The following is a 27,128-nucleotide window of genomic DNA, read 5'->3' as shown; positions in this document are numbered from 1 at the left end:
ATGGTTCCTTCGCGGCTCAACACGAAGAAGCCAACAAACGTCTCAAAGCTAAAGCGAACGAGCTAGCTATCAATAATTTCTCTGCTATCTAAAACAAATTGAAAACTTTTCTTGACTACTCTTGGTTAAGTTGATGGAGCCCAAGTACATGCAAACTCTTCTGCCCTGGAATCGCGTGGCACATTGCCCTTTGCTTACTTTATAACCTCACGCGATGAAGTCGTTTGCATACGTTTAAAATTCCCAATGCATCCATATTTAAACGGACATCGGTGGGGGAGGGAGGACATAGACGAAAACATCGTCGGGCCGAAGCTATCTACCTCTCGGACGGCTTAAAGGTACACCAAGGAATGGAACGAAGTGAAAGATTTCTCACATTTGCGATCGGAAGGGTACGTTCGCGAAGGGGGTTATGAGGATCCTTTCTGCCGTAACGGTTACGTGCGCCAATGATGATGACCCAGGCAGCACATGATGGTACTTGCACGTCAAACTGGCGCACACGAATGCGAGCAGACTTTTTTGAACCTATGGATGGAGTATGGATGGTGGCGTTGATGCAGCAGCAGCCTATATGTATCTATTTTTAAAAAGGTCTCTCCTCCAGAACCATATGTTGCTGGCGCCGCCACTCGCCCGAAGTGCGGGGACAGACGCGGGTACTAAACCGTACGGCCAACAGAGACATCCGAGCGAAAAGCAAACAGTAGAAGAACTTGAAATAGCGCAGTCTCTAACGTGTTTGGCACGGGAAGCGATTTTTATCATTCCACCGGAGGCGCATCGGAGGCGCTCTTGTTTCCTTCACCCCCGGTGTGTGGCCACCAGGTCTGCTGATAACGGGCGTACGTTGAGCGTGTGGTGGCAACCGACAAGGGTGATAGATGGGCATGAAATCAGTTCCGACTAACAAACCACCTTGACCGAGGCTGATCTCATTCGTCGTTCGTGATGAAATTCCATCAGCCCTACAGCAAAACGAATGTTTGCTCAACGATTTGATGGCTTTACGGTGGAAGAGAAACAATCTGTGAAACCTTTGTATCTGGTTCGTCATTACATGTAGGACCAGTTTTGTTTTAAATTTTCACTACATAACTTTTTGGTTTTCGAATCACGCCGGCCGGCACAGCACACACTCTTCAGTCCCCATTCGAGGGCAACACTTAAACGTAGTAGACACACTCTAACCTACCACTTTCTAATGCGAATTATATGGCGCGATTCGACGCTACGCGAAGGCACACGACTTGCTACTGCTCGGACGTGTGTGAATGATACCAATTATCACAGTTGATACCAACACTGCGCGTTCCACGCGAGAAAATGTTCGACCCCCCCCCCCCCCCCCCTCCGCGCGGCAAGCCTCGGAGATGAATCCGCCGGAGCCGCGCATCATCACGTCATCCATTCCGCTGTTGCACACGCAAGGAGGTCAGTAACGAATTGGGCATCGCCAAGAAGACACCACCACCCACCTCCACGGCCATTGACGTTGATTGTTATTGAGTACACTTTTCTATTACACACATTTTTCAAACCGAGCCAAGGCCTTGAAGTGATTGTCACCGAGAGGGCACATAGTACGCCGCGACCGCGCTTATCATATTGCAAATACACTTCACGGTTCACGCACAGACACCTCCAACAACGCCCGAGACCGCGCACGTCTCGTCGCCACTGTGGCCGGTAAATTAATATTTAAATTTAGTGCATTCTTATATCTGAATGAACTGTTGTGGTCTGCCATCGCCCTTAGCATCGTTGATTTTCTTCTTTTTTTGCCGAACCGAACGCACACACTTCATGCTTCATGGCAGTTTATCTTGTGGAAAAAAACGAGGAAAGGTAGGTCATTCCCGTGACCAGCGAGTTAAGTTGGCTTATCTGCCAAATTCGGTGCTGGACATTGGAATGGCGATTATCCAATTGACGACAATGCGGGCTCCATTCAGCTCCTCCAAACCGGCTCCTTAGCAAATGCATCTACCCCCTTAGTGCCGTACAAGCAGAAGATACTCACGACTAGCAATGATTACAGCGTGGTGGACACCGTCCGGTAGAAATCCGCGGGACACGTACTACATTCGCCGGGGACTAAAACATACTGGGCCAGTAAGTAGACTAAACGTTACTACTGGAGGTGCCACTGGAGAACCGACACCTCACGAAGAGCGAACAGCAAAGGCGCAAGAGCGCAAATTCACAATGAGAGAGATGTTTTCGCGTCACCACGTTCTCAGTAAGGTAATGTGGGGCAACATGCCCCCCTTAAGCGGAAAGTATTAATTTCTTTCACTACATTCATTCCAAAAACATTACAAATGTTTATAGTTGGATTCCTAAACATATTTTTTATGTACAAAAAACATAAAAAACCACATGAAACTTATCCATTTTTTTCTTTTGTTAAAAAAGGTTTTCGAAGGGCCTTTTGGTTTTTATTCCGTTGACAGTTGTGGGACAAGATGACCCGAACGATGCAGAATGCACCGTGATGCCAAAGTACCCAAAACGAAAAGGAGAAGGACCAAGGTTGCTTGTTGAAGGCAAGGCTATGTAGAGGCAAAAGTAAGCGGTCCAATGTTGAGCGCGCACAACAAACAATTTTGTGGTGCAGTATTCGAAAGACAGTTTGGGATTCGATCGCATCTGATTCCCGAACAGCTACCAACCTGGTTATGATCTTCATTTCTGATCGAGTAAAAGTTTAACATGTTGTATTCCTGTAGATCTATGATATGAAAACAGTTAGGCAAGTTTGATTGCAAAATATTATTTTAACACTTGCAATACCTGAAATAATAGTAACAAAATATTATATTATTAAAAGGCATTTTTTCGCTTTCTTTATGCGATGTTAATATTGTGCCGTAAAAATCACAAAGGATGTACTAGATACGACAATAAAACGCAATCTATTACTTACATTATTTTTTAATGATTTAATTCAGCTTAAAGCATACCGGTGCAGCTTACCCCACCGGAATATCTTGCCCCACTTTCCCCTACTATGATCAGCTCAACCAGTGATGTATCGGTGGGAAATTCGGTTTTTATTATTGTTTGAACAGAAGAGTTTTGTAATTTTTCTTCTTTCGTGTTGATTGTAAAATTCATCACTTGAAACTAAAGTTTAAAATAGTGTTCAATCAAATTCATTTGTAAAAGTAGACAACGTGTTTTATGCGCCTTTCAAGAAAATACAGAAAATTTGAAAAAATTGAAAAGACAAAATATTCAACATACAATGCTGCTCTAAAAAACGTATTTTTCCTAGTAACAAGTGGATTCGGTACAACACTGTCCTGGACTCTCTGTGGAGGAGATGTGCAAGGAAAAAAAGAATCACGTTTGCCTTGCTTTTGAAACTTTCACACTGAATTTTGTAGACAAAACTGTGTCGTAAGTCAAAGTTCAGAGATTTAGAATTTTTATGCACTCCTCTTATCTACTTTGTTAGCCAAATTCGTGCGATGGACTAAATTCAGCTACCGTTATCACAAATATAAAAAAAAAAAACAAATCAAACACATCGCTACTCTGCTTGTTCATTAACATTTAACATTAACAACTATGAAAAGCAAACAATTTTGCAAAACATAGAAAAAATGAAACAATTAATTAAAATCTTTGAATTTATTCATTCGCTCTTCGGCAAACCAGACGTGAGTAGAAAATATATTCGACACATTCTATCAGCGCTTGAAGTAAGGGACTGCGCTGACATCATCCAAATTCCTTTACATGCCAAAACGATGATTAATTTTCGAATTCGCAACCTCGAGTTCTAGTACATGTGGGCCAGTTCTATCCCATCGGGGATCCACACTTATACTTCGCCACACCGTATGTTCGCATATTGATCTTCAGCTTTTTATCAGTCGTTTCCTGTAGGGTTGCATTACCCATCCACCTAAGATAACTTCTTATCTTTGCCGTATGTGGGGAGAAAAAAAAAGTCCAACAATTGCCGTCTGTCCATCGATCGCTTGGGTCTTGGTATCAGCAAGATTGAGAGATTAAAAAAACTACTCCACCATCGGCAAACACCCCCCAACCTTTCCATCGTCAATCCCCCCATTATGATGAAAGGCTGCCCGTGCCCAAGGGACGATGAAAGTGATTATATTTATTAACGGTGGAATAAAAATGGACGTTGCTTATCTCCCTTGTTCGCCCAAGCTGATGCAGTTGGTTGGGTGGAATATAGGACATTTTCCTGTTCCTGTTGTGGCCGGACCATAAAACAGACCGCAAGCAAGCAAACACACACGCGCACGTTCGTCCATCTTCTCTCCCCGCAGGACATGCGAGCACTGGAAAGGAATGATAAAAATAAACCATTGAACCAGCATGCAATATAGCGTAATCGGAAGAAGGCGACATCAAACGAACACTGTGGCCGGGCTACGGACGTAGACGTAGGTATTTCGTCACCAATGGTGCTCACAGAATGTCCCCAGCTCAGTTTTGTTGTCCACTTTGCGGCTATTAGAAGAAGGAGGTGAAGGTCAACTGTTGCGTGTGCATCGATATCCTGATGGCGGGCCCGTTGCGTTGATGGTTCCTTCGCGGCTCAACACGAAGAAGCCAACAAACGTCTCAAAGCTAAAGCGAACGAGCTAGCTATCAATAATTTCTCTGCTATCTAAAACAAATTGAAAACTTTTCTTGACTACTCTTGGTTAAGTTGATGGAGCCCAAGTACATGCAAACTCTTCTGCCCTGGAATCGCGTGGCACATTGCCCTTTGCTTACTTTATAACCTCACGCGATGAAGTCGTTTGCATACGTTTAAAATTCCCAATGCATCCATATTTAAACGGACATCGGTGGGGGAGGGAGGACATAGACGAAAACATCGTCGGGCCGAAGCTATCTACCTCTCGGACGGCTTAAAGGTACACCAAGGAATGGAACGAAGTGAAAGATTTCTCACATTTGCGATCGGAAGGGTACGTTCGCGAAGGGGGTTATGAGGATCCTTTCTGCCGTAACGGTTACGTGCGCCAATGATGATGACCCAGGCAGCACATGATGGTACTTGCACGTCAAACTGGCGCACACGAATGCGAGCAGACTTTTTTGAACCTATGGATGGAGTATGGATGGTGGCGTTGATGCAGCAGCAGCCTATATGTATCTATTTTTAAAAAGGTCTCTCCTCCAGAACCATATGTTGCTGGCGCCGCCACTCGCCCGAAGTGCGGGGACAGACGCGGGTACTAAACCGTACGGCCAACAGAGACATCCGAGCGAAAAGCAAACAGTAGAAGAACTTGAAATAGCGCAGTCTCTAACGTGTTTGGCACGGGAAGCGATTTTTATCATTCCACCGGAGGCGCATCGGAGGCGCTCTTGTTTCCTTCACCCCCGGTGTGTGGCCACCAGGTCTGCTGATAACGGGCGTACGTTGAGCGTGTGGTGGCAACCGACAAGGGTGATAGATGGGCATGAAATCAGTTCCGACTAACAAACCACCTTGACCGAGGCTGATCTCATTCGTCGTTCGTGATGAAATTCCATCAGCCCTACAGCAAAACGAATGTTTGCTCAACGATTTGATGGCTTTACGGTGGAAGAGAAACAATCTGTGAAACCTTTGTATCTGGTTCGTCATTACATGTAGGACCAGTTTTGTTTTAAATTTTCACTACATAACTTTTTGGTTTTCGAATCACGCCGGCCGGCACAGCACACACTCTTCAGTCCCCATTCGAGGGCAACACTTAAACGTAGTAGACACACTCTAACCTACCACTTTCTAATGCGAATTATATGGCGCGATTCGACGCTACGCGAAGGCACACGACTTGCTACTGCTCGGACGTGTGTGAATGATACCAATTATCACAGTTGATACCAACACTGCGCGTTCCACGCGAGAAAATGTTCGACCCCCCCCCCCCCCCTCCGCGCGGCAAGCCTCGGAGATGAATCCGCCGGAGCCGCGCATCATCACGTCATCCATTCCGCTGTGTTGGGTATCACGTCGCGCACGAGCCTGTTTGTGTTGAGGTGACTTCACTCGTGTTCTCGTTGCATTTTGGAAAAGTATCTAGCTAACCATGGTAATGATCGGTGGAGGACATTTCGATCAGGCACCGCAAGATCGTCGTCCGTAATTTTATGAAGGATTAAGTTTTTTTGTGATTGGATAGAAAAAACAAGAACTGACCGAGAATTGAAACTGCATCATTAACACTAAACGAAAATATTGCTTACGTCCTTTTGTATTGTCTTGAAAGGAAAAAATCAAACAAAGTACATGTCCTTATTAATGGTTTTTAATGCCCCCAAACCGATTAACGAACAATCTCTCTTTTGCTTTTTTTCTATTTCTTGACCACATCTGCACATGTGAGACACTTTTCGTTAATCCTTCTGATCACCGGTTTTCATTCCTTATTTATCATATGTAATTTTATCCTCCACTTATTCTAAAGGTAGATTAACGTAAATGTATAATTAGGTTCCTATTCGGTCAATTGAACGAAGCAACAACGATGCTGCCATGTTTACAGAATGGACCGTAGTTTTACTTTTGTCTCATTTCATTGACTAATTTCTTGTGAGAGTAACTGCTTACGTGCATGATGTGATAGTAGAATATTCAGTAAATGTAGCTTAAAAAGAACAGGAAGTACCTTAAGAATAACCTTTCAAGTGACGATAGGCAACAAACGTATCCACACCGTACACCATCCCGACGATGAAACCCATATACTGGAGAAATTTTGTAGAGGACATTCGGTATGTCAAGTTCAGCGGGAAGTATTGGAGATATGAAAATAAGAATATCTATTTATTAATACTATTTTTTGAATAAGTTGCCCAGAAAACTCCAGGATGCAGATTAATAGAAACGTTGTAAATAATAATGCAAGTACAAAAAAAAACTCACATAAACTGCCGTCATCGCTGGATAGGAACTGTGGACTCCACCAGTGTTTTTGAAGATCAGGAACTTGGGATACAAGTATATAATTATGTGGTTGCTGCTTAATAACTCATAAAAAAAAATATTTATTCTTTATAAATTACAAGCTCAACGCACAAGTTTGAGATCTAACTCTTACAAAAGTAGAAATAGAACTGAACTGGTCCCTACTTGCTGCCCTGCTTTTATAGTAGCGCTCGTGAGAATGCCGATAGGGGGTGATGTTCCTGATGATTTGTTTTGCTTCCAGGCCGTCGTGGAATGTCGCCTTGAATGTCTGCTGCACTTCCGTAGCCAGGGAACATGCATGATCATGCTTTATCGTTGATGATCTGTCGCCTTGAAGATATTGCGTCAGCCAGAACTTGCCGTTGTTGTGAAGACTGCAACAATGTCATCTATCGGATGTTATGTCTAGCGTGATGCTTTCTACGTGCCGTTGTTGTGAAGACTGCAACAATGTCATCTATCGGATGTTGTGTCTAGCGTGATGCTTTCTGTCTAGACTGGTTGAGTGTAACGTAACTCCTCCGGGGGTAGACTAAAGTACGTCCTCGAACTTCTGGTTATCTTTAGCCTTTTTCCGTCGTTTCTCGATCTTCGTAGTTTGTGGTGTTATGATTTTCACGGATTGTTTCTTTTTCTGGCAAACAATTACTACAATTATCAAGAGTATAAATGCAATCGAAGTTCCACCGAATAATGAAAATGTCATTTTCATATGGGAATATTGCTTTAATGTTATGTGCTCAAGCTGTTTTCGATGCAGCGTTGTTTCATTCTGCATGATTGTTATGTTTGGTAGGTGTATGACGTTCCAATTTAGTTTGAGATTGGGATAGGCACCTTGTATTTCCTTCGCATTGTTCGTTATTTCTTCCGCTTCGAACGTTTGGTTATTAATTGTCACCGTACAATTATAGAAGTTAAGGATGAAGTTGCCTTGTAGTGTTCGGTCATCCGGTCCGCAATCTGATTTAACTTCTAAATCGGCGCTGTTTCTGATCAAAATCTTGTTATTGCCAATGAGGGTAACTTTCGTGTTTTTATCTGTAACTGCCATACAGCTGCTTTCTTTTCCCTTTAACATTGGTTTGAGACAACTATCTTCAAATGGTCTGATGTATTCTCCCAATTGTATGGTATCGAATGGTTTGATAGTCTCATATAATTCTTCTTCGCTTTGTACAACGTACATCGGGATGTTTGTTATTGTTGTATCGTTGATTGGTAGCGGTTCAATCTGAAAGATTTTGCATGTAGCTTTCAGTTTTGGAACTTGTAGTATGTAGAGAAGTGTTTTCCCATTCAGTGCTATTTTTGGTATAGCGAAGTTTAATGCTTGCTCGGGAAAATCTGTACTTATTCCTTGATCGTTGATAATTTTTTCGACTGCGAGTATCTCGTTTAATGACAACAATTTACTATTTGTCAATTGGATACGTGTTCGAAGTACAGTATCTTCTATGTCTTCGAGGATTCGATTGGTGGCGTCCATGTAGACTAGTAGTGTGATCGCATCTAATTCTTGTAGTAGAATTTTATCTTTGTTTGCGTGTTTTCCAATGAGTTCATTGATAGTTTCTGTCATTTCGGCTATCTTTGAATTAACTACGTTGTTGATGCTGATTTGCGCGTTGTTTTCGCTTATAAGATCGTTCAATGTTTTGTTGATTATACCAAGGTCTACGGCATCTGGTGATCCTGCAATCCATTTCCATGCGGTACCTATGGCATCCCAACGTTTAACACGTTTACTTGGTGTTAGTTGTCCTAACCTGCTTCTTATTTCCCTACTGCGTTCTGCTATGAGGTTCGATATAGGCAAGCTTTTATCAATCTTACTAGCTATTGTTTGAAATCTCATAACATTGTCTCCTATATTAGTGAGGTTAATTGGGTGGACAATTTTTAGGTTTCCTGTCTGAATTTTGCAATCTTGTTTTTCCAGTAATAAGATCGGGTCCTGATTTAGGTTTCGTATTTGAAGGGTTCCTCCGAGGGTATTCGCGACATATGCGATTATAATCATCGTGATTAAGTACATCTGTAATGAGTAATGTAATGGTTACTTTTTAATGCGTTTAATCTTTGATTTATGTCTCTTAATATTCTTAATATTTTTAAACGTTTTATCCCTTGAGCTATGTACTTTAAATGGTTTGGCTCTAGGATCTAGTTTTTTCCTAACGTTTGGTAAAACAAAAACTTCATCATTTTGTTTAAGTTCTGGAGGGGTTTCTCGTTTATCGTTTCTTTTAATTTGAGTAATCCTAGCTTTTTCCAAGTTAGTTTTTATTTTCTTAAATAGTTCCTCTGTGTTCAGGAAATTGTTCGTTTGGTTAAAAATGATTTCATTTGGTGCGTATTTAGTTGACGAGTGAACTGAATTGTTGTACAGGGAAACTGCTATCGCAACTTTTGTTACTGTATCTGTATCTGAGAATTTATGTTTATTTGTGTTGAATATTTCGATTATTGTTGAATGCGTTTTTTCTACCTGCCCATTAGATTCTGACGAGGATGCATAGAGTAATTCAACATTGAGGTTTGCTAAATAATTTTTCAATTGTACCGATCTAAAGGTTGTTTCGTGATCTGTAACGATTTGTGACGGTATATTAAATGATGCAAAGTATTGGGCTAATGCATTTTTTACGTCCGTAAGATTTTTTGTCTCCATTTTAACAAATTGTGCATGTTTCGAGAATGAATCTACCAGTGATAAGAAATTGTTATTATCAATTTGAAAGATATCCATATGCACACGTTCAAAAGGTTTTGAAGTTATTGGTCGAGGTGAAAGTTTAATGTTATATGGTTTTCTCTCATATTTGTGTATGTTGCAGATCCTACATGAGTTGCAAGCTATTTTAATTTTTGATACCATTTTTGGAAAGAAAAAACTTCTTCTTATTTGGGATTCCATTTCGGTTATGCCTCGATGAGCACGCTCATGTTCTTTTGTAACGATCGCGTCTTGTCTTTGCTCATTTGTCACATCTTCCACAATGTTTTGCGTAAGAACGAAATGGCCATGGTCACTAAAAAGATTTTTGTAAACATTTTGAATTATAGGGATTATGCTTTCAGGGGCCATTATTGCTGTTTGTTTATTGTTGTGGTATCGTAGTAGGCAATCCTTTATAATGCTTTCCGTATATTCTTTGTTGCAAATTGTGACTCTTTGATAGTTGGTGAATGGGGTTTCTCTTAGTTCAGTTGAGAAATTTGCCAACTTGAAGATTATCTGATTCCGATAATAGTTGATTGGTCTTTCTGAAAAGTGGATAAAATAATTATCTGATGTGTCTGCAGAGTGTACTGTATCATCATCAGAAGTGTTCTCAGATATCAATGGGTCATCCATTCGGGATTCCGGGGGATTATTTATTTGAGAATCTGAAATAGAAAGATTTTCGTTAACGTTGATATCCATTGTGCATTGTTTTTCCTTTGGATTTTCTTGCTTCTCTGAAAAAAGACAATTTTGATTAATATTTTCAGGATCTTTACGACTTAGGGCGTCTGCCACTACGTTAGTTTTTCCTTCTTTGTATTTAATTTCGTAATCGAAATTTTCTAGTTCCAACCTCCATCTTAGGATTTTAGAATTTTTTGTCGATGTTTTTATAAAGGTTAGTGGTTTATGGTCAGTTAAAAGTGTGAATTTGTGGCCATAAAGATAGGGGTAATATTTGTTTACTGCCCAGATAATTGCTAAGGCTTCCTTTTCTGTTGTTGAGTAATTTATTTCGGCTTTGTTTAATGTACGACTAGCGAAAGCTATGGGTCTTTCAATTCCATTTTGCATTTGAGATAATACTGCACCTAAAGCAAAATTGCTAGCGTCAGTGGTCAATATAAATGGTACATTAAAGTCAGGGTACGATAATATTTGATCGGACGTCAAAATGTTTCTAAGCGTGTCAAAGGCTTTAATGAATTGTTCATCCTTATGATTCACGGTTTGATCCTTTTTTAAATATTTCGTAAGAGGTTTCGTTAATTTGGCGTAATCTTTGATAAAACGTCTGTAATATCCGGTTAATCCGAGAAATTGTTTTATTTGCTTTTGCGTTTTGGGTAAACTCCAGTTTCCTATTTTTTCTATTTTCGAGGGATCTGGTTTGATTCCTTCTGGTGTTATGACATGTCCCAAAAATTCGGTTTCCTTTTTCAAAAATTGACATTTATCTAGCTGAATTTTTAAGTTAAATTCAGAAAGTCTTTTAAGTATTGTTGACACATTTTCTAAATGTTTTCTTAAATTGTGTCCAATTATGATTATGTCATCTAAATAAACGTAGCAAATTCTTCCAATGAATTCTTGAAGAATGCTGTTCATTGCACGTTGAAATGTTGCTGGTGCATTTTTCAATCCAAAAGGCATTCGAGTAAATTCGAAATGTCCTCTATCTGTTGAGAAGGCTGTTTTTTGACTGTCAATAGGATCCATTTCTATTTGATGAAATCCTGATTTGAGATCTAGAGTAGTAAAATATTCTGATTTTCCTAAGCTGTCGAGAATATCTTCTATTTGTGGAATAGGAAATTTATCATCGATGGTTTTTTCGTTCAACTTTCGATAATCGATGACAACTCTTATTTTCTTTTTCCCTGAGGCATCCATCTTCTTGGGTACGACCCAAATTGGTGAAGAGTATGGACTTGTGGAATGCTTAATTATTCCTGTTTCTAACATTTCCTCGATTTGGTCTTCCACATCCTTTTTGAAGTGATGGGGATATCTGTAGGATTTAGAGTACGTGGGTAGTTCGTCGTTAGTAACAATTTGATGTTTGATTACTGTAGTGGACGATAGTTTTTCATTTGGTTTCAATAACACTTGCTGGTTATCAATTAAAATTTTAATCAACTGTTCTTTTTCAATGCTTGTTAGATGATTCATAGCTATTAGCTTCGTGATATCTTCTTTGTTTAAAAATTTGGCATTGATCGGTATTGGAGTTAACGTTTCGAAATTGTTAACATTTAAGGAAAGTTTTCCGTTTTCAAAAACTGGCGGTTTTTGACGGTTTGTGATTATGCGTACAGTGGTTTTCTTGTTTATCGACCGATATAATCCGGGTTCGATAAAAGATCCATCTTGTAGTTTCTGATAAGTTGGGACAAACCAGTCACCATCTTTGTTAGAATCCAATTCAATATTATGTGAGTACGTTTTGGTTTTCGGGTAGTATTTATAAAATGGGATTATAGTTTTTCCGATAATAATATTTTCATCTTTGTAGCTAACATTAGCTTTAGTCTTTGCTAGGTATTCTGATCCTAGTATTCCATCAAAAAAGTTATGGAATTTGAACACATAATAGGTTTGTGCGGGCACATTTTTTCCTATAAGATTTGCAACTGCTCTTTGCTTTATTTTCTGGGTTCCAGAAATATTTTTTATGTTAACTTCGGGTACATCTTTAACGTTAGTAAGTACGTCAGGTTTAATTATGTTTTTATTAGCTCCGGTATCTATCAGAATCCTTATTGTTTTTTTAGTAACGTAGTTAGTGCTGATGATGTAGGGAAGATAATTTACGTCTTTTCTTCGTGATTCTGCGTCCAACAAAAATTTAGATCGACGTCCTCGCATGGTTCGTCGTCCGAAATTTCATTGTTATTGATCTGTTTCCTGTTCAGGGTTAGTTTACTGCGCACAGATCCTACTTCCATGGGTTGTGGGAGGTTATTATTATTAGTTTTTATTTGGTTGTTTTGGGTTTTGTTGTAACCCTCCGATTTCCTATATTCTTCCTTATGGTGTCTGTTGTCTTCCCTGTAAGACCTGAAGTCTTCTTTCTTTGGTGGGAATCTTTTCTCCTGAGGTTTCCTATTAATTTCCATATTTGTCGCGGTTACTTCTCGTGACTGGAATTTACATACAAAAGCGTATGCAGCTTCCATATCTTCTGGACAAGCGGCTTGGGCATATCCGAAGTATGGTTCTCGCAATCCTGATAAAAATGCTGCTAGGGCGTCTTCCTCAATAAAAGCATTTATTGCATCCCAATGATTGAGATATTTCTCTTTCTGTTTTGCCAATGTTTTTATATTTTGGATGATTTCCTTACATTTGTTATAATACTTATGGATTGACATTCCATCCGCCATTTTCGTTTGCCACAACTGGCTCTTATAGTACGTTAATTCTTGCCTGTCGCCTAACGCGTTAATCAGGATAAGCTTGACTTCTTCGAAGGTTGTAGGGTTTCCAGCTAAGCAAAGTATGTCTTTAGCCTTTCCTTCAATTTTATTGACTACTGCGGTTGTGAAAATTCGCATTTGTTGTTCAGATACGATTCCTTGGAATATTCGTAATGTGCCTTCGGCTGTGTTTAGCCATGATGTTAGTTGTTTTCTGTTTCCGTCAAATTTTGGAATTGACTTGATTGGATCAGGGATTTTGCATAAGGCTTCGTAAGAATTTCCTACATGGTTCCCTGATGACAAATTTGGTCCTTGTTGTTGTTGTATTTGTAGATGTTCTACCATCTGTTGCAAGGCTGCAACTTGGTTTTTTAGAGTTTCAACATCCATTTCGTGGTGTTGTAGGCTCAATGATTCAAGAGTTAGGTTTTCGGTTCTCAGCGGTACGTGTGAATACTCTTCTGATTGTTGTGAACTCGAACTATCTGAATCTGAGTTTGGGCTGTCTGTGCGTGTAAGGAGTTCTCTGACCTTTTTCAACGCGGTCTTCTTTTTGGAACCCTTCATCCAGGACAAACTCTTCTTGGGGGTTTTTGTTTTTTCTCAAAGGCCCTATCTCGTAGTTCTCCCTTGATTTGGATCTATCACCTATCTAGTAGTATGATATTTCCCTACCCAAAAAATCTATCTAGTAGTGTTTTTTGAGGACACAAGAAAAAATTACTTCAGTTAGGCGTCACGTCTATCTCGTAGTGCGCGTACGTGTTCACGAAAATAATCTTTACTCGCGATTTGGTTCGTGGGCCCTATCTGGTAGTACTCCTCACGAAATGAAAGTAACACTTTTAGTTTACCGTCATTAATGAGTTCACTTTCACATTCGATAAAACGTGGGCCCTATCTGGTAGTACTCCCTCCGAATTACAAAAACATGAAACGACTCACTTTGTTGCTTAGTCGTGTTTGGGCGTGGGCGTGAAGAACGTTGGTGGTACTCCACATGTCCAGTAGCGGGGGATCCTCAACTCCTCAGCGACTCTGGTTACAGGGTCTGTGTTGCTTGCGGATGCTTATGGGCGATCTCTCTAAAGTGTTTGTGCACTTTGAAGCACAATTTCACTAGCAATGTTCGCACTCCTTGGGGGACGATTTCACTTGTGATGTTCGTACTTCTGTTATACACAAAGTCACTTTTAGATTTCGCACACTTCGCGGAATCACTTTCTTTTGGTTTATATGCCAAGAGATTTCCACTGTTTTTCTACTAGATCACTTCCTCAAACGCCTACCCGGCTGCGCCAATTATGTGGTTGCTGCTTAATAACTCATAAAAAAAAATATTTATTCTTTATAAATTACAAGCTCAACGCACAAGTTTGAGATCTAACTCTTACAAAAGTAGAAATAGAACTGAACTGGTCCCTACTTGCTGCCCTGCTTTTATAGTAGCGCTCGTGAGAATGCCGATAGGGGGTGATGTTCCTGATGATTTGTTTTGCTTCCAGGCCGTCGTGGAATGTCGCCTTGAATGTCTGCTGCACTTCCGTAGCCAGGGAACATGCATGATCATGCTTTATCGTTGATGATCTGTCGCCTTGAAGATATTGCGTCAGCCAGAACTTGCCGTTGTTGTGAAGACTGCAACAATGTCATCTATCGGATGTTATGTCTAGCGTGATGCTTTCTACGTGCCGTTGTTGTGAAGACTGCAACAATGTCATCTATCGGATGTTGTGTCTAGCGTGATGCTTTCTGTCTAGACTGGTTGAGTGTAACGTAACTATATGTTGACGGAAAACCCAAGATATGAAGCTGCACTCAGGTACATAACACATGCCAATCCGTTGTACACTACTTCCTGCAAGAATTTGTTGGTGGATTCAGAAAAATATTCCATTTGAGAAAGAATGGCTCATTCACGGTCCCTGTGAGCAAAACGATAACCGAACTTACGAAAATTGATTGCCGAATCAGATGAAATGTCCGCGCCGATATGGCGTAACATAGCAGCAGGACGGTGGTGGTTAGCAGAAAGGTGGAGCAGGTCGTTAGAAACCCGAGAAATGCCTCGCCGATGTCCTTGGCCGTGTCGAGGCCGAACTGGATCAGCATCGTCTGACAGAACCAACCTAGCACCAGCTCGAAGCACTTCAGGATGCCATTTTTCGAGAGGAAAAACTGCAAATTGATGCACGTGCATACGCGGCAGCAGCCGATTCGGAAGCCGCGATTCTGCTGCTCGTTCAGGTGACTTATACCCGGTGGCATTCGTATGGCGGTTGATGGCATAGTAGGCCGTCTTACGATGGGCTAAAAAGACCACAGTTTAAAAGATCTTTAACTTCTGCTTTCATCGCCCGTTAAACGAAGACTAAACCTTACCCAAGATCAACTGCGTTGCAGTTACCCCCCAAGAGACTGTACCGGCTTCGACCGCAGTGCAGGAGGTCCGTGACGCCGCCAGAACATAAACATACGCAGAACATTGTCACGAAGCGTGTTTAGAATGGTTCATTCTATCCTCAAAAATAGATCACCCCTGTGCTCTCCGTAGAGCATATTGAAAACCATACACTGCTAAGGATGCACGATGGCCAGAAGAAAGGAAGGAAAGAAAGCAACCAAAATGCTTATGAAACTACGGCAGTGAGTGTAAAACTTACTTACTTACTTATGTGGCGCTACAACCGCTGAGCGGTCTTGGCCTGACGAAGCTCCATCCGAAACCGCTCACGGTCGCTCGCCACGCTGGTCCAATTCCGTATCCCGGCTTTATTGGCGGCTTCGTCTACGCCATCCTTCCATCTCAATTTAGGCCTACCACGCCTCCTCTGTCCTTGGGGACAGCCTAAAAGGACTTTACGGGCTGGGTCGTCCGGTGTCATTCTCATGACATGACCAGCCCACCGGAGCCTGGCGAGTCTAATTCGCTGTACGACAGTAAGGTCACCGTACAGCTCGTAGAGCTCGTCGTTATAGCGGCTCCTCCATTGTCCCTCCTCACATACGGGGCCAAAAATCCTCCTGAGGATCTTCCTCTCGAACACGGCTAAGAGGGTTTCGTCAGATTTGGACAGAGTCCATGTCTCGGAGGCGTATGTGAGCACTGGTACTATGAATGTTCGGTATAGTCCCAGCTTCGACTGTCTTGACAGGTATCGTGAGTGGAAGAGATTTCTCAGACTGTAATATGACCGGTTGGCTGCCAGCACCCTAGCGCGGATTTCATCTTCAATGTTGTTGTCGGTGCTGACCTTTGACCCAAGATAGGTGAAATTTTGGACGACTTCGAAAGTGCGTTCACCTACTTGTACGTCACCCCCACGTAGGCTTTCGGCAATTGTTGGCAGGGCCGCTGATGGTGCCACCATCATCTTGGTTTTCCCCTCGTTTATCTGCAGCCCGAGGTTATTCGCCGCTTGCTCGATCCTTTGGTATGCTTCTGCTACATAGGAGAGCCTTCTACCAATAATATCAATATCATCAGCGTATGCCAGGATCTGGATTGACTTATAGAAGATGGTCCCCGAAGTTTCCACCTCCGAGTCTCGGATGGCCCTCTCTAGCGCTAGGTTGAAGAGTATGCAGGCAAGCCCATCCCCTTGGCGCAGTCCCTTGGTGGTAGCAAAGGGACTTGAGAGTTTTCCATCCACCTTCACCTGACAAGTGACGTTGGTCATGGTCATTCTTACAAGTCTGATTAATTTAGCCGGGATTCCAAATGAGCTCATGGCTTGATACAGTTTTACCCTGGCTATGCTATCATATGCGGCTTTAAAGTCAATGAAGAGATGGAAAGTGTTTTGTTGGTACTCTGCCATCTTCTCCAAGACTTGCCGCATGGTGAAGATCTGATCAGTGGTTGATCTCCCTCTTCGGAATCCCCTCTGATAGTTTCCTACTATCTCTTCAGCGTATGGGTCAAGTCGTTCTTGAAGAACGAGGGAGAATATTTTGTAGGCGGTATTCAACACCGTAATACCCCTGTAGTTACTGCAGTCTAACTTATCTCCCTTTTTGTATATGGGGTAGATGATACCAAGATTCCAATCACAAGGCATCGATTCGCTATCCCATATCTCAGATATCAGTCGATGAATTTCGTTCTCTAGATTTGCGCCTCCGTTTTTGATCAGTTCGGCTGTTATTCCGTCCGTGCCAGGCGACTTGTTGTTCTTGAGGCGACGGATAGCCTTTCGTGTTTCTTCAATGCTAGGTGGCTGAAGCATGATTTCATCTGCTGGTGGAGCCTCCAGCTGCTCGTTAAACTGATCATTTAGTAATTCATCGAAGTACTGAGCCCACCGCGAGAGGACCTCTGGCTGGTTGCTGACCAGATCTCCATCCTTGCTGCGACAGCAGGTCACCTTCGGAGTAAAGGTGCTTCGGTGGCCTGCTATCGCTTGGTAAAACTGTCTTGTGGGTCCGTAACGCACTCTGGTTTCCTCGAGTTTTCGCATTTTGGCGTCCTCCCACAATTGCTTCTTTCGCTTGAAAACTCGCTTCTCTTCTCGTCTGAACCGGTGATATTCTTCTGCGCATGCCCGTGTTCTTTGTTTCTGCTGCATTGCTCGGTATGCGCAGTTTTTGCGTTCATTCACAAGTCTACACTCTTCGTCGTACCAGCCAGATCTGGTGTTGCCACGACGTTCTCCTAAAACGTTTTTGGCACAGTTCGTGATCGTTGTTTTTAGAGCATCCCATCTCCCGCTCGTATCTGTTTCTCCTTGTAGCAGTAGTAGAGACTCATCTATGGCTCCCTGGTAGGAGAGTTGGACTCGACTGTCCTTAAGAGAGTCCGTGTTGTATCGTGTCTGCGTGTTGCTTCTACCCACATTGGCTCGTGGGCAGGCGATCCTGCATCTTATCATTAAGCCAACCAGGTAATGATCAGAATCGATGTTGGCCCCCCTATAGGTTCTGACGTTTAACAGACTCGATTGATGGCGGCGGTTAATCAACACGTGGTCGATCTGGTTGGAAGTGGCTCCATCCGGGGACACCCACGTGGTTTTGTGAATGTCCCGTCGCGCAAACTTGGTACTTCCGATGACCAGATTGCTCGCTGCTGCGAACTGGACCAATCTACTACCGTTTTCATTGCTGTGCTCGTGTAGACTGTGGGTTCCGATGTACTGGCGGTACATCGACTCCCTACCGACTTTAGCATTGAAATCCCCCAGGATGATTTTGACGTCATACCTGGGGCAGCTTTCATAGAGTTTCGCGAGGCGGCCGTAAAACAGGTCCTTCTCCTCTTCATCTTTGTCTTCGGTAGGGGCATGAACGTTAATGAGGCTTATATTATGAAATTTGCCTCGCATGCGCAGGTAGCATAGCCTATCGTTTATAGCCTTGAAATCAATGACTGCGGACTTCGCACGTTGACCTACGGCGAAGCCCGTGCCGAGCATGTGGTGGCGGTCGTGGCAGCTATAGTAGATGTCGTAGCTACTGCCACGCCTATTCTGCACACCACTGCCTAGCCAGCGTATCTCTTGTAGTGCGACGAGGTCCATGTTTAGCTTGGCTAGTTCATCGTCCAATTGTTTCAAGGCTCCGGTTCTATACATTGTGCGTACGTTCCATGAGCCCATTTTAATCGTTGTCCGGGGGCGTTGCATAGGTCCGTTACCGTTGAATCCGTTCCGTATATTGTTGATTCGTCTTTCCGTAGTCCTTGTTACTGGGGCCGGGTGACTGGCCCTGCGACCCAGTGGCAGCTTTGGTTGCGCCTGGTTGCCCCCCAGGCGTTCAAGCAGTCCGTCAACCCGGACTGCTCACCCCCCTTCTGCCTTAGCCATGCATCCCCATCCTCCCAAGGGGGTGGGATTGTACCCGTTTACCCAAGCTCGGATAAGCGGGGCTACATGTACACGGTCTGTATGGCTTGGACATACCAGAATAGGAGTTGGGTTGGAGAGCCTATGTAGCCTTCAGGAGGCGTCGGATCCTACCCCATTCACAGACCAAGAAAAAAAGGAGTGAGTGTAAAAAGGAAGGAAAAAATCTAGAGTTGCATTCAGAAGCGAACTGCACTGCACACATGTTTTGCCTTTCCGACCTACGATCGAAACGATAGAAAATGTGTAGTTCGCCCGAACACGTGTTCACGATCGTTTGCCATAAACAGATGGATTATGGAACACGTTTGCCGTTCCATCCATCCTGAGTTCATTCACTGTGAACTCCCTTCTTGGTTTGTTCTATTTGGGCATTTTCTGTTTAATTTGTCTTTCAATACCTATTGGTTTCAGCCAAATGGGAAGAAGTGTTCCTCTCTAGAACTAGTTTAGCAGCCGTAGAGGAAAATTCTCCATATTATTTTCTTCCCGATCTGCATGAATATCGAAGAGGACTCTGGAAGTGACTGGCAAGAACGAGAGAAATGATAAGTAACCACTAGAAAAACTACGACGAGACACATACATATTAGTTTTGTCTCTGACTCAGATTTATACCGTGTTTATTTGACTCTGTTGTTTTCCAGTTTTCTCCACGACTATCACAATACTCATACTAGACAACAAGTAGATAAAGACAGATCATGGTATGGTACGCGGAAGCAATTTATATTATTTTCAAGAACATTCCTAATTGCATGATTAATTACACCATCAGAGACAAAAGGTGATGATACCATATATTAATCATCGTTTATAAGCCTTCGGAGGAGAATACTTTCACCTCAGTGCGAGGTACGCACAGGGCACTTTAAAAACACGATAAGATAATGTCACTTGCAATGGTAAACGACGTCTTCGGTCGTCCAACGAGCTATCAGAGGCCAGCCTCGGTGTCAGTTGCAAGCATATACTTTACAAAAGTGGTCGTTGTACTTGCGCATCATCTGGATGTTGCTGCCCGGTCACTGGGAGGAAAACATGTGGCTGTACGTGTTATTATTAGGTTGCTGTTGGCAGCTTCAAGCTACGCAAGGTAAATCAAACACATCCGAAAGTACTGGAAAGACGAAGAGATTCTTGGTTTTTCTTTTTGTTTCCTGTAGGATGTAGTTCCCCAAGTTACAACTTTAACAGCCATGTCAATCCAGAAGAACTGGATCTTACCACACCGACCGACACCGTTATCGCCAGCTTCACCGTTGCAGATGTAACGGCGGTGTCTCTGGTTCCAGAACCGATCTACATCGATGTGAGGCTCGTTGGATCGGAACTGCAGTTTCTCACGACTGCTAAATTTGCCGATTATGAAGAGAACGAGACACAGATTGTTCTTATTCTACAATTGTCCTACACGTGTAGCACAACCCAACGGAGTGGACTTTATCGTCAAAATTTCAAAAAAGCTAACAATCATGCACCACGATTCCTGCAAGATGCGTATGAGGCGCTAGTCCCTTTACCATTACCCAAGAATTTTGATGTTTCACCATATCTCGCGAGTGGGACCGGCATAATGGCGCGAGATATTGATCTGATAAACAACACGGTGCAGTTTACCATATCGGAAAACGAGTACTTCAACATCGAAACCCATCCCCTGGCGGAGGATGAGAAGCAGTTCAAGGCAGTTCTTCGGCTCAGGGAACAAGTTTTGAAACTCGCCAATACGGTGCAACTGATTGTGACGGCCACGGACCAAGGAATACCTCCAAAAGCAAGTCAAGTCAGCGTTAGCATTCAGCCGGACCTCTCAATCGTCTATGATGACCCTCCGGAGTTTAAAGATACCTTCGTTAACAGGACGATGGATCCTGGTACGATCATACAACTCGAGCTAATTCCCGGCACCGAAACGAACGACATTCAATATACGCTCGAGGGAATAGATAGGGAATATTTCACCCTATCGGTGTGGGCGAACAACAGTGGATTGGATTTGCAGTTAGTCAATCTTGATACGCTTCCATCAACGAAATCCTTTCTCAATGTACTAGCAGTCGCTAAGCGTTCTGAATTGCAAAAAACGTCCTCGGTCATACTGCTTACCATTCCTTCTGCAAGCAACCCTGAACCGGCAGAAATTACGGTCCAGAAGGTGCTGGTTGTACTGCACCTCGAGGAAATGGCGGCGCATCGGAATATTTTTCCTCTAACGATTGAAAACTGCGTCTTCAGCATAGGATCGCAAACACCTGGAGAGTATTTTTATGTAGAAAAATCGAACAATACTTTGTCTTCCGAGCCATTTGACCGGGAAGATGAGAACCTTTTTTCCGGTCTAGATTTTCCACAGTTTTGGATAGTGTTAATGTTGAACTGTCCCGCGTTAGAGGACCAAGAATCTCAATCATTAAATGGCAATCTGATGCGCTCCGGGCCAATGAGAGACATTGCATATTCTTCGAAGCAAACGCATCTTAACATAATCGTGCAGGATATTAACGACAACAGCCCGGAGTTCATATACCCTTCAAACAATGCCATATTTGCGTTTCCATCGGCACGTCTGGCACGAAAACTTCTTCCAGAAAGGCTGCTCAAAGTTGAGGCAAGCGATCGCGATGAGGGAATCAATGCGATTATACGATACCGACTTGCAGCAAACGACCATTTCGACATCGAGGCTGAAACGGGTGTTATTTTCCCACTCAAAACATCACTTGCTGACGAAACAAGTACAACACTAGAAGTGTATGCCACCGATCGGGATGGAGCTGAAGATGGTAACACGGCGTCTTTGAAAATTAAAGTGCTACGGGGAAGTGAAGATCGATTTGTTGCTGTTACGGTGCATGGTGTCAATCCCTTAGCATTCGAGTCGTTGCTGCAAAATATCAGTGATAGTAAAAACATAGTGGTGGGTGCTATAAAAATCGTTTATTCTGCTGCTGGAGACGCTAACGATTCTGGGCGTGCAGCATCCGAACGCTATGCTACACAAGCTCTAGTTTACGCTGTTCAAGGCGACGCACTTTTGTCCTATAGCGAAGTTGCTGAGTAAGATCAATTTTATTGTAATTATAAACTTGAGAAATAGAGTGTTTTCTAATTATTTCTTTACTTACAGCATCCTCAACAAGTTGCAGTATAATTTAACCATCTCACTATCCACGTTAAATGAACTTTTTACATCCCCATCAACAACGAGCGAGTCAGATAGCACTATAATCTACCCCTACATCATAGTAGCAGCGTTTTTCGGCTGCCTTGCCTTATCTATGACCGCGGCGGCAATATTTTATCGCGCCAAATCGCGTCAAAACCAAACGACAGCTGTTATGTCCGAAACCACGTCGATCAATTCCGGTACTCATATCATTGCAAATATGGATAACGATCCTTACGCCACACCACCACGGGAGCGTGATGCAGTTCAAACTATGGACAATGGTATAGCAAGTGGTACGTAGATAAATTGAGCAAATGAGAGATCTTTGTAAGGGGAGATAACTTCTTTATTTTTTTGCAACAGAATCAACAGAGATTTTCAAATCTGCTGCACCGATGGTTCACCCAAAATCTCACACAGAACTAAGATCCATCGATGAAAACTCGGAACTTCACGTTGACCCAACAGAACCGCCACAGTCAGCACAACATGATCAAAAGAAGAGCATAACATTTAATGAGCACGTTGAAAGAATCGAAATGTTTGATGCGTGAACAGATAGTTAGATTTATTTTTTCCTGTGACATAATGTAATAAAACCATTCTAGAATAATGGAAAGAAAAGCAACGACTAATTTGAACGGTCTGTTTTGCCCATCCTGTCGTCCACGCGACTAAGCTGGTATTCTTTGTTTTGTTTGTAATCCTTGCTACTTTGTCACAAATGTCAAACGACGGATGACAATGTAAACAAAAACCAGCGTGGTCGCGTTTAGTTCTGTTTTAAATAAGCGAAAGGTAATTATCGCGAGTTATTTACAGATTTGTATCGCCCAACGTACATATTTTAGTGATCACTCGTGGAAATCCGTGTGAGCAATCCGTTTGGATGATCGGAGCGAAGAAAGCTACACTGTTTTTAACGCACCGAACACCTCATTTGCTCATCGTACGTCTGCGACACTACTTCAAGAACATGCTCTGTGCGGATCTTCATCCACCGGCGGCCGTTCGTGGCATGATTCGCTTGGACCGAGAGGCGTTCAGCAAAAAAGTCAAAACACCACATCTAATCGTTCCTAAAGACATTAATCTGAATAATGTTTGTCGAGTGATAAAGAAGTTTCTGCTCAAAATGGAACGATACAAACCGGTGGTATCCGAAGAGTATAAAATTACTCTACATCCGCTAGCCGTTCAGCGATGGGAAGATTTGGCCGAGCTTCAACTGGACAAGCTCGGTATCGATAGCAAAGCTCTAGTTTGGCAGGAAATTCAGCTAGGATATGAAAACTGGAAGTATGATGAAATCTTCAAAGCTGTATTACCGGAAGACAAGGAAGCCTTGTCGTCATTCAGTAAAATTGGACACATTGTCCACTTAAATTTGAAGGACCATCTACTTGCGTATCGAGAACTTATCGGTGCAGTCCTGCTGGATAAAATACCGGGCTGCCGAACCGTGGTCAACAAATCCGTCTCAATCGACAACACGTATCGTAATTTTCAAATGGAACTACTTTGTGGCGAACCGGACTATCAAGTGGATGTTAAAGAAAATGGGTGTGCCTTCAAATTTGATTTCTCTAAGGTATACTGGAACCCACGGCTTTCTACAGAGCATGAAAAGGTGGTGAACATGCTCAACAAAAACGATATTCTATTCGACCTGTATGCCGGTGTTGGTCCATTCACCGTGCCTGCTGCAAGAAAAGGCTGTACGGTGTTATCAAATGACCTAAATCCCGATTCTTACAAAGCGTTGGTTGAAAATTGTACCCTCAATAGGGTGTCGAAAAATGTCAAATGTTACAACAAAGATGCGATTTACTTTATACAACAAGAGATGAAACACTCTTTACTGGAAACTTGTGCCAATGATAGTTTTAAAGGTCAGATACATATAACCATGAATTTACCTGCGATGGCTGTGGAGCACTTGCGATACTTTCCTGGACTTCTGAAAGGAGAGAAATTCGTCAATCCGCAGCAAAAACCGCTCGTCCACGTGTACTGCTTCGCCAAAGGCGTTGACGATAAAAAGCTGATTGCGCAGAAACTCGTAGAACAATGGCTCGGCACGGATGTGGATGATAAGCTCAAAGAGATCGCATTTGTACGCAATGTTGCTCCGAACAAGGACATGATGCGCGTCAGTTTCCATCTCACCGAAGATTTACTCTATGGCCGTTCGGATACAGTTAGAAAACGTCATTTAGACACCGAGGATAAACCTGCAGAAGAAATCAAAAGACCATGTAACTTAACGGATAGCAATAAAGGAATAAGCTAAATAACACTTCTTTTTCTTTTTCGTTCCATTTCACAAAGGTCAAATATCCGACGTGCTCGAAGATGGCAAAGAAAGCAAATAAGATGAAGGACCAGCGTAAGCAGTTGGCAAAGAAAGCGAAAGATGTGTTTACGGTATCACAAGCGAAGAAGACAAATTTAAAGAAAACGAAGGAAGTCTCTGCTAAACTGAAAAAGGTAAGCATTATCCTTGCGACTTAACACTTTTCCGCATTTCCACGTGGTTATAAAACTATTGTTTTACTTCAGATAAATGTGCAGGACAAGCGCGAGAAGGTGGATCAAAAGTTCCAAAACCTACATGCCCAAATAGTTTCGAAAAAGACACCAAAGCCTGCTCCGAAACCGCTGCCTTCAAAAAATAAAATCAAACCAGACACGGATAAAATGGAGACGGACTTGAATAAATTGCAAGTTTAATAAATGCCTAGCAAAATATTTGCGTTACCTGAAAGCCTCGCCGTATTTTATTACAATTTAAAAGAAAACTTTCCCTCACGATTCCCTTACCTTCCAGCTGGATACTGGCACATAAAAAAGTGTTATAAATAAATTCAATTTATCCAGTACCAGTCTTCAACTAAAGACTGTAACCCAAATCACTTGACAATCAGAGAACCATGCTACAGTCAGTTTCATCCTATTTTATTAGAAAATTTAATTTTCTTGTAATGCAATTTTAACATTTCATTTTTTTAAAATACATTTTCGATGTATTATAATGACTATGTACTGCTATTAACGCTGTACAATAATGTGGATTATATAACCATTGCAACAAAAAGAATCAAATAGAATAGAGAACTAAGCATTGTTGATGTCTACTGTCACTTTCAGCCACTTTTGTATTTTTTGTTTTTCATTTTAATATAATAAGTATATTACGTTTTTTTATTTTAAAACGACCAATTACAATATGAGAATAGAATGATACATTTATTTATATAATTTGGATTTATAGAAACTAATTTAGGATGAAAAATACTGTATCAATGCTTTTGACAGATGCCGCAAAGTTTTGACGTGCAATACTGAAAAATAACACGATAGGTTCGTGGAAAAGGTAGGAGCAAACAAAACGTACGGTGTGTATTAGAAAGTTGCTAAACAAATCTGTTCCCACAGGTAATCGATAACATGGCAACTGAAATCCCGGAACGTTTGATTATTGGCCCAAAGAATGGTGTGGTCTACCCGCTCACCGTATCCTACTGCGGCAATTGTTCGATGCCCCTAGAGTACTGTGAATACTACCCGGACTACGAGAAATGCAAACAGTGGTTGGAGAAAAATCTACCAGATGAGTTCGAGCGGATGAAGATGGGTGGCACAGGCCCTGAGGGTGGCACCGCCACTGCCGGATCTGGAACCGCTAATACCTCCGCCGAGCCAGCCGATGCGGATGACGAGAAAAAGCGACAGAAACGCGGCGGAAAGGGAATGATGAAAACTAAAAAGACCAAGGAAGAAGGACCGAAAAAAGTCTGCCTATCGAGGTCTGCCCGCGGTCGTAAGAAATCCGTAACGGTGGTTACGGGCCTGGCCACCTTCGATATAGACCTGAAGCTGGCGGCCAAATTTTTTGGAACTAAGTTTGCCTGCGGTTCATCTGTAACAGGAGACGACGAGATCGTCATTCAGGGCGATGTGAAGGATGACCTATTCGACATTATCCCGGAAAAGTGGCCCGAAATCGATGAAGATTTTATAGACGACCTCGGCGATCAGAAACGGTGAAGCGTTTATGTGATGATGCTCATGGCGGCGAAAGGGCAACAACCTCATGATGATTGATGTAATGTGATTATTTATCTGATTCGTTGTCGAAATACATAGCTGCTGCACTTCAACCAGGGGTTTTCATCAAACACACACAAATGTTTTAAAATTTCTTTATAAATTAAGCAAACAAGTACGAAATTTGGTAAAAAGGAGGTGTTGAAGCGAAACATGGGAATAACAACATTTGAACATCAGAAATCGTTCACCAACGTATCAATTCGTAATCCTCCTTGAGCTTTAGAACGACTTATCTCCCATGGGAATTGAGAACTGATAACTTTTTCACGAGCTCATGTTGTGTAAGACACGCGAACGGAGTTTCCCAGTGAACATTCACAGAACATCTTTCCTAGACACCTACAAACGAAAGTGAATCCAAATGAGTGAAATCATGAAAATGAAATGAAAGAGACATTACGATAGAATTGAGAATATGTATAAAAACAAATGAGTTCTTGCTTGTAAGCCATTTAGACAATAGCAACATGGAGAATAAAAATGTTACAATGATGTAATTACCTAGGAGGTGGAGGCAATATATGCCATTAATTGAAACTTGAATTACAGTACTATCGGATTTGTGGCTTTGCAGCTATCACTTCTACGGCTGCCGGCGGTTCATGAAGCGATTGAACTGCATAACACTTTCCAGAACAATACCTATGTTATTCGGATTACAGAGACGGCAACATGCAATACACCACCATGATATCAAACCCTAAAAAAAAACTTAAATGTAAGGCCCAATTCAAACCACATTGACCATCTCTTTTTTGTCGGACCAACCGCCAACGGTGTCGTTTAATTTCTTCCAAAATCCAAAATTCTTAACGTTGTGTCCTTCTTCAATCCAGGGCAATAATTAAATTAAATAACAACCACACACAAGCGCGCTTAGCACCAACGTGTT

The 27,128-nt window shown here is 42.2% G+C and overlaps 5 protein-coding genes across 6 annotated transcripts; 3 read left to right on the top strand and 2 right to left on the bottom strand.

The window, feature by feature from the left end:
* Nucleotides 1–6,654: 6,654 nt before the first annotated feature.
* LOC131265982 (protein singles bar-like) lies at nt 6,655–15,397 on the bottom strand. The gene is made up of 4 exons (XM_058268307.1): nt 15,062–15,397; nt 14,890–14,966; nt 6,911–7,004; nt 6,655–6,732 (listed from the first exon to the last, which is right to left on the bottom strand). The coding sequence occupies exons 1-4, from the start codon at nt 15,395–15,397 to the stop codon at nt 6,655–6,657; spliced, it is 585 nt and encodes a 194-aa protein (XP_058124290.1).
* A 2,308-nt stretch (nt 15,398–17,705) lies between these two features.
* LOC131265213 (craniofacial development protein 2-like) lies at nt 17,706–18,681 on the bottom strand. The gene is made up of 2 exons (XM_058267474.1): nt 18,034–18,681; nt 17,706–17,762 (listed from the first exon to the last, which is right to left on the bottom strand). Exons 1-2 carry the CDS (start codon nt 18,679–18,681, stop codon nt 17,706–17,708), a joined length of 705 nt encoding a protein of 234 aa, XP_058123457.1.
* Nucleotides 18,682–19,992: 1,311 nt separating this feature from the next.
* Nucleotides 19,993–22,677, top strand: LOC131265211 (protocadherin Fat 4-like). The gene is made up of 4 exons (XM_058267473.1): nt 19,993–20,047; nt 20,118–22,011; nt 22,082–22,416; nt 22,487–22,677. The coding sequence occupies exons 1-4, from the start codon at nt 19,993–19,995 to the stop codon at nt 22,675–22,677; spliced, it is 2,475 nt and encodes an 824-aa protein (XP_058123456.1).
* A 321-nt stretch (nt 22,678–22,998) lies between these two features.
* LOC131263109 (tRNA (guanine(37)-N1)-methyltransferase) lies at nt 22,999–24,881 on the top strand. Of its 2 annotated transcripts, none has more exons than XR_009178241.1 (3): nt 22,999–24,381; nt 24,455–24,613; nt 24,686–24,825. XR_009178241.1 is itself a non-coding variant. In XM_058265262.1 (3 exons), exons 1-3 carry the CDS (start codon nt 23,013–23,015, stop codon nt 24,854–24,856), a joined length of 1,662 nt encoding a protein of 553 aa, XP_058121245.1. In that variant the 5' UTR covers nt 22,999–23,012; the 3' UTR covers nt 24,857–24,881. The 2 variants fall into 2 exon arrangements, 1 of the variants encoding a protein (XP_058121245.1); XM_058265262.1 differs by having other exon boundaries at nt 24,492–24,613; nt 24,686–24,881.
* A 559-nt stretch (nt 24,882–25,440) lies between these two features.
* Nucleotides 25,441–26,286, top strand: LOC131263111 (density-regulated protein homolog). Its single transcript, XM_058265264.1, has 2 exons — nt 25,441–25,499; nt 25,562–26,286. The coding sequence occupies exon 2, from the start codon at nt 25,574–25,576 to the stop codon at nt 26,171–26,173; it is 600 nt and encodes a 199-aa protein (XP_058121247.1). The 5' UTR covers nt 25,441–25,499; nt 25,562–25,573; the 3' UTR covers nt 26,174–26,286.
* Nucleotides 26,287–27,128: the final 842 nt, after the last annotated feature.

Source organism: Anopheles coustani, chromosome 2 (genome assembly GCF_943734705.1).
Source record: "Anopheles coustani chromosome 2, idAnoCousDA_361_x.2, whole genome shotgun sequence".
Classification (NCBI taxonomy): Eukaryota; Metazoa; Arthropoda; class Insecta; order Diptera; family Culicidae; genus Anopheles; species Anopheles coustani.
Note: the sequence above shows the minus strand (reverse complement) of the source record. Positions and strands in the feature narration are given on the sequence as shown.

Coding starts and splice junctions, on each gene's coding strand:
- LOC131265982 (XM_058268307.1), bottom strand. CDS start 15,397: ATGCCATCAACCGCCATACGAATGCCACCGGGTATAAGTCACCTGAAC. Junction 14,967..15,061: donor TGATTCGGCAATCAATTTTC/GTAAGTTCGGTT, acceptor AAATTCTTGCAG/GAAGTAGTGTACAACGGATT. Junction 6,733..6,910: donor CAGCGATGACGGCAGTTTAT/GTGAGTTTTTTT, acceptor AAATTTCTCCAG/TATATGGGTTTCATCGTCGG.
- LOC131263109 (XM_058265262.1), top strand. CDS start 23,013: ATGATCGGAGCGAAGAAAGCTACACTGTTTTTAACGCACCGAACACCT. Junction 24,382..24,491: donor AGAAGAAATCAAAAGACCAT/GTAACTTAACGG, acceptor TGGCAAAGAAAG/CAAATAAGATGAAGGACCAG. Junction 24,614..24,685: donor TCTCTGCTAAACTGAAAAAG/GTAAGCATTATC, acceptor GTTTTACTTCAG/ATAAATGTGCAGGACAAGCG.
- LOC131263111 (XM_058265264.1), top strand. CDS start 25,574: ATGGCAACTGAAATCCCGGAACGTTTGATTATTGGCCCAAAGAATGGT.
- LOC131265211 (XM_058267473.1), top strand. CDS start 19,993: ATGTGGCTGTACGTGTTATTATTAGGTTGCTGTTGGCAGCTTCAAGCT. Junction 20,048..20,117: donor GCAGCTTCAAGCTACGCAAG/GTAAATCAAACA, acceptor TGTTTCCTGTAG/GATGTAGTTCCCCAAGTTAC. Junction 22,417..22,486: donor GGACAATGGTATAGCAAGTG/GTACGTAGATAA, acceptor TTTTTGCAACAG/AATCAACAGAGATTTTCAAA.
- LOC131265213 (XM_058267474.1), bottom strand. CDS start 18,681: ATGTATAGAACCGGAGCCTTGAAACAATTGGACGATGAACTAGCCAAG. Junction 17,763..18,033: donor ATCAATCGAGTCTGTTAAAC/GTCAGAACCTAT, acceptor AAAACGTTTTAG/GAGAACGTCGTGGCAACACC.